Raw genomic sequence first — 9687 nt, 5'->3', positions numbered from 1 at the left:
AGCTCCAATTGTAGGACCATTGAGAACAAATTTTATACACCGCAGGCATCTATTGATGAATACCTGCAGCCGTTGAGTGGACTCCACTGATACTGGCGTACAGCAGCACTGTTTTCACGTTTGAGTTGAACATTCAGATTTCGGTGCGTCAACCAATCTGGTTGTTTTTTTTTACACATTTCTCAAACTCGCAAAAGCAGCCCTCACCTTCTTGATCCGTGCACCTATGTCGATCACTGTGCCATTTGCTTATCAATATATTGGAAGTTTCAACATATGTATGTACTCCAGCGCTTGCCCAGCTACCATAAAACTGGAAGGGTTGACCGTATTTTTATTCAAATATTTGCTCTTGTTGAAGTTAATGATGTGACCTGCCACCGAGGAGCGTTCGACCAGATCCTCAAGCTTACTCTGAATATCAGAGCGCCATTGAGCTAAGAGAGCAACGAACGTCATCCTCATTTAGGTGTTCCATGGTAATGGGCTGCTACAGCAACGCACGATTTGGTTCACGATCAATCGCATCTACTAGGATCTCGTCCATTACAATGAGGCTTAGTAGCAGTGATAAAGTCTACATCATTGCCTCACTTCAGCGGTGATTCGCATATGATAGGACAAGACACTGTGTGCAGTACTCTGCCCGAAAATGCCCCGTACTGTGCTTCAATGAGGCCGATAATTTTCTCAGGAACAATCTTGCGCTTGCGCTTGAGAGCTCCCCACACATTTTTGTGATTGAGACGGTAAAAATGTTTTTCGTAATCCATGAATACCAGGTAGAGAGATTTTTGGTGTTCATTGAGTTGCTCCAGGATGATACGGAGCGTGACAATATGGTCCACACAGGATCGTCCGGCACGGAATCCTGCTTGCTGCCATCGGAGAGTTGCGTCAATCTCCTTCTGTATCCAGTTAAGGATTGCTTTGCGGAAAACTTTGAAAACAAGGCACAGTAACAAATGCCACGCCAATTATCTTCACTAAAACGCCTTGCATCCAGTTAGCCGGAATTGTCGCGGTTTTCCATATGTTGCAGAATGATTCAGGCAGAAGTTGTGCAGGTATCACGGGGTCAGCTACAAATGCGATCGCCTCCGGGGCTCGGTTCAATTTAATGCTACGGATGGTTATTTCTCTCTCCTGCAATGACGGTGTTGGCATGAGTAATGCTTTGAACTCTTGGTGGTTCATGCTGAGATGTTAGTGGCGTGATCGACACTTGAAAAAGGTTTCCAAAGTGCTCGAACCAGCATTTCAACTGATCAGCCAAGTCAGTCAATAGCTGTCCAGATGTGTATCGTGGCATTCATCTTAGTCCCACTGAGGCGCCGTGAGCTATCGAAGAGTAAAAGAAGTTCACGCTCATTCGTCCCGTCTACAGGAGCGTTTCACTTTCCTCTCGATGTGATGTGATCGATTTGACATTCCATGACCGTGACGGTGTCACGGTCACTTGGAAAACCATGTCACTTGGTACACTGGTCGATGGGGAAAGAGAGATCCCCCAATCACCATGATATTGTTGCAACAAAACTCTGAAAACAGGTCTCCGTTTCCGCTCATTTCTCCGGGACCACGACGTGTTCATAGTCCAAGTTGTCGGAACCAATCTTCGCATTTTTAATCGCCCATGAAGCTTGTCCACGACAGAGATCCGATTTCATAAAACATACAATAACCATTGAGTGAGGATCAAGGTGGAGGGTGGACAAACTTTTGGTTGAAATGGTCATCATTTGTGTCATATATCAAAACACTTCCTTTTGAATAATTTTCCCATTTTATTTGAAATGTTCAAAATACATATATAACTTAGAAACATTAACAATTTATCCTCCAATACAGTCGTACCCTAGCTTTTGTTGTGCCTTCTTCGCTTATCTAACAGTCGAATAGCCTTTTTATTTTTCTCTTGTTTAAGATTACAGTGAGTTTTTTTGTTTTTGTTTTATGTTATTTTACGCTTGGATTCCAATGGAGGACCACTGAAAACCCCAACATTACGATTTTTAAATTTATTTTCATGTACGAAACATGGCACATTTTCCTAATTTCCCAGTGAATTCACACATCCCTCGTCGATTTTGCTATAACTTACACTCCAAATCACCGTTCCGGTGTTGGGTACATCTAGCCTACGGCCCTGATTTCCGGGATTTTGTCGTACAATCCTCTCAAAACCGCAGCATAATTAAGTAGGGCATTACAGAGACTTCGACCGAAATATTTACAATTCGACACGGTGCACCGCGTCTGGCTGACGGTGCCTTAAAGTATAGGAGATATGTACAAATAAGGGTTTTGAAGGGCATAGTACGCGGCCAAAAAATTACGCTTCGAGGAGAGATTTCAAAATGGTTGCTTTTTTAAGATTGCGTTAAGTAGTATGCGATACTAGTTGATATGTGTGAGTGCGTTGAGAAGTACCAGTTGCGTTATCATGAAAATATTCGTTGTTTGATGGGTTGTATATGTGGAACGAATGTTAATCGTATGTAGATCGTTAAATGGATTTATGCAGACATTTACGCTTGAAATCAATTTTTTATTTTCTATCGACTACCACATATACTTGCTATTGCTTGATGCCTAATATATATATGTACTCTTAAACCGTTGTCTTTGTAGTAAAACCTAGATTGTATAAAATTTGACATTCGATTATAAATAGTATCACAGATTAAAACAAATGAAATACATAAAATTTTAGATTTTAGCCAATTTTGTCTGCCACCGATCGACTTTGCTGACTCAAACCACTGGACAGGGTATCGGTTTTATGACCATTACACACTGTCAGAATCTTTTCCAAAAAGGGCAGCTTCCGCCGTATTGTACTTGGCTCAAACTCTTCGCTTTGTTAAAATTGTTCAACATCTTCCGACGATGATTTTAAGTACACTATTGTATAAGCTATCCATCGCTAGCTATGTTCAGTTTAAATATCCGTTATAAACACGACTATATGTACAATTGTGTGTTCGGAAGTGGTATCCCGGAGGACCACTTCGCTGATAAAGGCACGATCGATTTTATCTCCAACTAGTTCCACTATTCCCTAGTTCCCTTAAACGTTACATGTATTGAAGGCACTTACGATACAAACTTTGAACTTTTTTGTATGCTAATTCGATTGCTATATAAAGTTGCTTCATTCGATGTTTCTTTCATTAAAAATCTCCTAATATTTCGCCTATGATGATTAATCAGAATGGAAGTTCAGTTCTGTACAATTGGGGTTTGGTGTGCGCCGCCGCGGTTCAGTGGTCAGATCACACCGTAGTTTCGTTCCGATGTAGCGGAATCAGTTCCCGTTGCAGATCGTTGTAGTACTCATGCTCGGAAGTGGTTTCTATCGTTTCTGTTGGCGATAGTGGGATACCCAAGGTCTGCGTTGGCGGGGCTGCCTGGGGTTCGTTGAGCGTCGTGTGCGGCAATGGTATGGCTTCTTCCTTTTCGATGGCATGGTTGGCAACAACGGTGTTGTTGTTATTGATGATGCTAGCGGTAATGTTGGCATTGCTGTTGCTAGGATTGGTGCTAATGATGCTAATGTTAGGAGGTATGCTAGTTACGGGACTATTGGGAGTAGTAGTGCTAATACCGCTGCTGCACGGCGTCACCGGCGGTGGAGTTGGAAGGCCTGTGCTGATATTGCTACCGGCGGATCCCATCAGGTACTCTGGATTATCAACACTAGCGGGAACACCGATCAAATCCATGTAACCGGGAACCGACGGTGCTTGGCTTTGGCAAGTTGGCATCAGATAGTCGTCCTCGTCCAGTGGTAGATTCAGTCGCATTCCACTGACGCCGACTTCACGCGCATTTCGGTCCGATTCTTCGTCCGTCTTTAGCTGATCTTTGCTGTAGCGCATAGACTTGGACATATCGTCTGACTTCTCCATTGATGACGGAGGAAGCATTAAGGCCGGCCGTGTCTTCGGTTGTAAGTATTCTTCGGCCTCGACAATAGTTCCAGGAATTCCAGCTTCAGCCACCGGTGCAAGAGTACGGATCAAGTCTTTCTCATCCTGATTGGTATACGAGGGCAGTCTCATGAACTTATCGCCTGGGATACTCAGATATCGACCAGGATCTCTAGCCATTTCGGCAAAGGTCTTTTCCAAAGTTGTGAATGTTGGACGAGCATCGGCATTTAAGTGCCAGCAAGAAATCAAGATCATGTACACATCCAGCGAAATATGATCCGGCTGTGGAAGTTTTCCACCCATTTCAATCAGTTCTGGAACGTCCTTTGCCGGAACGTCCTCATAAGGTCGGGCACCGTAAGTCATCAACTCCCATATCGTAACGCCGAACGCCCACACATCACTCTTACTCGTGAACACTCGGTGGCGAATACATTCCAAGGCCAACCACTTGATCGGCATCTTTCCACCAGCCGCACGATACTCATCTGAATCGTAGTCCAAAAGCTTTGCCAATCCGAAGTCAGTAATCTTCACGCTGGAAGGTGTCTGAACCAACACGTTTCGAGCGGCCAAATCACGATGCACAAGTCTTCGCTCTTCCAGATAAGCCATACCACGGGCAATTTGAGTAGACCAGTTCAACAGAGCTTTCGATCCGATCTTGTCTTTGTTGTTGCGCACGTAGTCCAACAAACATCCCAAAGGCATCAACTGCGTGATCAACATCATTTGGGAAGTCATACAAACTGCCAGCAGTTTCAGCAAATTCGGATGCTCAACCGACGCCATGATGTATGCCTCTTCCAAAAACTCCTTACTCGACTCGGACCCGGACATCTCGATCAACACCTTGATCGCCACAGGAATCTTGATACTCTCGCCCTCCGGCATCAAGACACCCTTGAACACCCGACCAAACGCACCCATGCCCATGACACCACCCCGACGCAGTTCCGCTTCCTTGACGATTCGCAACTTGGTCAGATTAGGTCCAACGTTAGTCGGTCTCAGCGGTTCGGAATCCTCGCATCCAGCCAACGCCATCGTCATTTTGACGGCATCTTTCTTGTTCTTCTGCGTGCAATACAGATAGGCCATACCCATTACAAAGATGATTAGCGCCAGCGGAACCAGTATCGCAAGCAGCAGGAGCGGAGTCGTCGATGTCTCCAGTCGGAATCCACTTTGAACCTGGTCGGCAGAGCAGTACGGTCCAATCTTGCTGGTTTCCACCGGGAAATGCTTGAACGGATGTGTCGGCGGACAGGTTGAGGTACAGTTGAACGCCGTGGAGTTATCATAGGGATCTCCCTCGTACAGTTTCAGGTTGCGGCACTCCAGGCATTGATCCTCGCCGAATCCTCGACATCCGCGACATTCCGCGTGACACGGTAGACACTCACGAGTTTCTTCGTTGACGAAGTGATCGATCGGACATTCATCCTCGCACTGTTCACCACGCTTGTAGCTAGCACATTCCTGGCAGACTTGCTCGTGGAATCCGTACTGGGTGCACTTCTTACAGCGTGGATGACACTTGCGGCATACCGACTTTCCAGACAGATGTTTCAGGGGACCTTCGTCCTGTTCGACGCGTTCACTGTAGTAACCATCTGTTGGAAAAAAATAAATAAATTTAGTACTCTGAAACAGTCAATCTCTGGGAATTTTCATCTTACCTGGACAGGGTTCATCCTTCATCAGACACCGTTCGACCGTGCCATCGCTTCGCATGATGGCTCGATCACACGAAATACATCCATTGGGGGCGATCGTACCCTCCGGTCCGTTGCATCCGATGCAAGTTTTGTGACACTCGACGCAGGTTCCGTTCTGGTTGAACTTGGTGATCGGGCACTCCGACACGCAGAACTTGTCGTCCTTAACGTTGACGCACGATCCACAGTTGTCGGCATTGGGTCCGTAGCATGAATCCAAACACTCTGGGTGACAATCTCCACACGTTTTCGAGTTGACTTGGTAGATTCTGTTTCATAAGAAGGGAAAAAAGGAAATTGTTAGTGTCACCTGATTTAGAATTCGTTCAAAAGCGGTAAACTTACTTTGGAAGACTCTTGCAGCTGTCCAAACATTTGCCCTGGTAAACAAAGTTCTTGCACTCGAGACACTGTTCCGGTCCCTTACCCCAGCAGCCCGCCTTGGTGCACTGTTCGTCGCAGAACATTCCTGCCTCGTCTGAAATAGAACAACAAGCCGGTGAGTATACCCATTCAATAGGCCTCCAATGGTATCAAACAACTACTTACGGCAAGTCTTGGGATTCCGGTTGGACTGTATCACACTCTCGTGATCGGCCGACTTCTTGATTTTGGACCAGTCGATCTCCTGCGCGTAGCACAGGTGATCGTTCTCCAGGATGACGATGGCGCCCGAGTTGACCCGTTTCAGGGATTTTAGCTCCAGAGATTGAAGGGATGTCTGGGGAATACAAATCGGTTAGAATGAGTGGTTGTTGGCAAGGTTTCTTGTTCAACATACCTTTACAATATACACAGAAGCGAACAGATTCTCCTTGAGCTGACGTCCGCCAACCACCTCCAGGTTCCGGAAGTACGACAGATTCTTGAAGTCCGCGTGGAAACCCTGAATGTTGATGAACCCGCTGATTTCTTTCAGTGTCGAAAACACCTCTAACCGATCCGGGTGAATTTTGATGTAGCGTGGCCCAAACGAGAAGTTGCTGAACACCTGCTGGTACCCGTCGAATGTCTGATCGAGAATTTCCAACGATCCTTCGATGATGGTACAGTCCTTGTACTTGTCGATGTTACCGGAATTGACGATTCCCTCGCCTTGGCAGGTTTTCGGGCAAGCTCCATTACACGGGACGCACTCTCCGTTCTGGGCCATCTTGTTCGATGGGCACGTTCGCACGCAAGCTCCGTTGTCTTTGAGCAGATGTTCCGGACAGTTCCGCACGCAGGTGGCTCCGTAGGCGTACTTGCCCTCTGGATTCGGCTCCCAGAGGTAGTTAGTTGGGTTGTAACTGTTCGGGTGGGATGGGGAAGGATCGAGTTAGATACATATGTGATTGTGATTGATTGTTGGGTGCACAGGGATCTTACCGTTGCATGGGCGGGCACTCCTGCTTGCACACGCCATCGTCGTAGAAGTTCTTACAGGCTAGGCAGTCTTTCTGGGTAGGACCCGTGCAGCCACCGGCACAGAACAGATGGCAGCATTCGCGGGGCTTCGATCCGAAGCAGCGCCCCTGCGAGCACTGAGGAGAGCAGTTCAGTTTGCTGAACTTTTGACAGTTGTGGGTTCCCTCGCCCCAGCAGCCGACCTCGCAGCTCGGGTGACACGGCGGACAGTCCCGTTCGGGCGAGGTGAAGTTATACGTGTACCGGTAGTGGGCTTTGGAATCTGGAAATCAGAATAGTAACCGATTAGTGATGTAAAATAATTTTAAATATTTGAATATGGTTATAGGGAAATGTTGCACTCCAAGACATGGCAGTATTTTCGCCTGGAGTACATTTCCAGAACTCTTTTTAGTGCTGTAAGCACCAAGGGTGGGGTCAGTCTACATAGGTTGTGGTGTGCTTCTCATGCGAAGGAAGATCGTTCGATGACGATGGCACACATCATAGAATTTAATTGTTCGAATTGCATTGCAACGATAAGTCAATTTTTTACGATTGCCCTATCCGTTAAAAGCTGTCGAATCATGAATTTATTCTTCAATCGAAACCATAACTCAACATGTCCCATTTGTAGAAGTAGGTAGCGAGACAAGAGATCCTACACCATCCTCATATCAACTGCCATTACCTCCAGCAGTTCAACTTTCCTTTAAAGCCAAACGTCTTGAAATCCCGTTTCAACAGTGCATCGGCACTTCAGACGCACCAATCTCAAGAAGCAAGCTTCAAACAACAGTGCATTTTATTATTTTGTTCCTGCTCACTTGTAATGAGCTTAATATGAGAACATCAGGTGCGCTGGTGTTGTTTACGAAGAGATTTGTGCTCTCAAAATCGTGAACAGGTGCCAAAGTCTGCCATTGTGGCGGCCATATTGGGATTCTAACAAGTCTGTCCTTAAACGAACCGTAGTACCTGTACCAAAAAATCGCGGAAAAATGGTCTGTGACTTAGTTGATTAAAGCGCTGGTCTAGCGAATACGGAGCCATGGGTTCGATTTCCACCAGAACACGTTTTTTTTATCGCAATTTCATGTCTCAATTTGACAAATAATCAACATTCTGTGTCTTCAAATTTTCAAGTTTTTCCTAGTACCAGCAAATTGGTACATGCCTGTGAAGGGCAACATAAACATGTGTATGATTACAATATCAAGTCGTCAGTAATACAATAAATATCGGTTATTGATACAGAGATTTTGACGATGACCGTGATATGAGTCAACTGCTCTGCTCAGGTCAGCACGGGTGGCCAATTAATAACCCAAGCTGATGTTGATTCCTATTACCCCATCCCATATGGAATTTCAAAGTTAGAATAAAGTGATTCTTAGTCCCATCAGAGTTTCGGAAAAGTTTCTAGTCGTTTCCGAGGGGTCCCGATCGGTTCTCGGATGACCCAGGGGCTTCAGAGGTTTCCAAAAGGTTTCTAAGAGGTTTCAAAGAGATCCCAAGTGACATTTTTTAGTCAAATTGACAAGATGGGGTGCTTGAAACTAAACTAAACTAAACAAAACCTCTACAATACTAATTGGTTGTAGAATTGTTACTTGGGATTTCAAAGCGTTTCAGGAGGTTTCAGCAGGCTTCAAGATAGTTTCAGGGGTGTCACAAAAGGATTTCCAGATGATTCAAGGGGGTTTAGGAGGACTTCGGGGGTCTTCAGGAGGACTTCAGGGGTCTTTAGGAGCATCCATAAGAGTTCCTGAGAGGTGTTTGGAGACGTTTCAGTGGATTTCATGGGGTCCCAGAAGATTCAGGAGGAATTAAGGTAAGACAATATGGGTCTCAGGAGCGTTTTTGAGGGGTTTAAGGCGTTTCAAGATGTTTTGAAAGATTTCTTAAGGATTGGAAAGATTCAAGGCATTTTAATGAATTTCGCTAAGCGGGGCTTTTGGTTACGTTAATTGACAGGTTCAAATTCACAGTTTTAAGAATAGACAAGATATTACAGATCAAAGACAGTTTCAGTACAGGGTGATCCTTAAGGAATTCAGTGGTGTTCCAGGGGTTCCAGAGGGCTTCCAGGGGGCATTGAGAATGTGGGCACCTTAGTAGGTTTCAAAAGGCTTTTAGGGGAGCTTTAGAGGATTTTGCGCATGTTTCAAGGTGTCTCAAGGGAGTTAAGAAGCATTTCAGGTAGTTTCGAGTGGTTTTTGGGAACATTTAAGGGTAAGTTATGGACATGTATAGGGGTCAAGGGACGGCTTCAGTGAATTTCCAAGGGAGATTCAGGAATTGCAGTGAGTCCAAACGGGCTCCAGGGCTAGGGAGTACTCCAACTGCCTTGAAATTCTCATGAAATTCTTGCTTTGAATCCAATTTGAACATCGAATTAATGAAACAACTGCCCGGTAAGCACTTGAAATGCCTTGAATCCTCCTGAATTCCCTTAAAATGCTTTTATCTTCTGGGTTTTATCTGAGGCATCCTTGAAACCCTCTTCAACGCTCTGAAAACCCTGAAACGCTGCTAGAACCCCTTGAACCCTCAGAAATCCCCTAAAATACGTCTAAAAAAATACACATGAAACCCCCTAAAACACTCCCTTGAAGCTACCAAAAACTCTTAAGGCTTTT

At 45.4% G+C, this 9687-nt stretch overlaps 1 protein-coding gene across 2 annotated transcripts in view; it reads right to left on the bottom strand.

Moving 5' to 3' along the window:
* Window positions 1–1767: 1767 nt before the first annotated feature.
* Window positions 1768–9687, bottom strand: part of LOC115266987 (epidermal growth factor receptor) — a 394905-nt gene continuing 386985 nt past the window's right edge. For both annotated transcript variants that reach the window (XM_062850055.1, XM_062850054.1), the window contains exons 3-8: window positions 7028–7328; window positions 6441–6948; window positions 6209–6380; window positions 6005–6137; window positions 5621–5928; window positions 1768–5554 (exon numbers count right to left, since the gene is read on the bottom strand). In XM_062850055.1, the coding sequence (XP_062706039.1) occupies window positions 3279–5554; window positions 5621–5928; window positions 6005–6137; window positions 6209–6380; window positions 6441–6948; window positions 7028–7328 (3698 nt within the window). In that variant the 3' untranslated portion in view covers window positions 1768–3278. The remainder of the gene's footprint in view (window positions 5555–5620; window positions 5929–6004; window positions 6138–6208; window positions 6381–6440; window positions 6949–7027; window positions 7329–9687) is intronic.

This window comes from Aedes albopictus, chromosome 2, assembly GCF_035046485.1.
Source record: "Aedes albopictus strain Foshan chromosome 2, AalbF5, whole genome shotgun sequence".
In the NCBI taxonomy this organism is placed as follows: Eukaryota; Metazoa; Arthropoda; class Insecta; order Diptera; family Culicidae; genus Aedes; species Aedes albopictus.
This window is presented reverse-complemented; position numbering and strand designations above follow the sequence as displayed.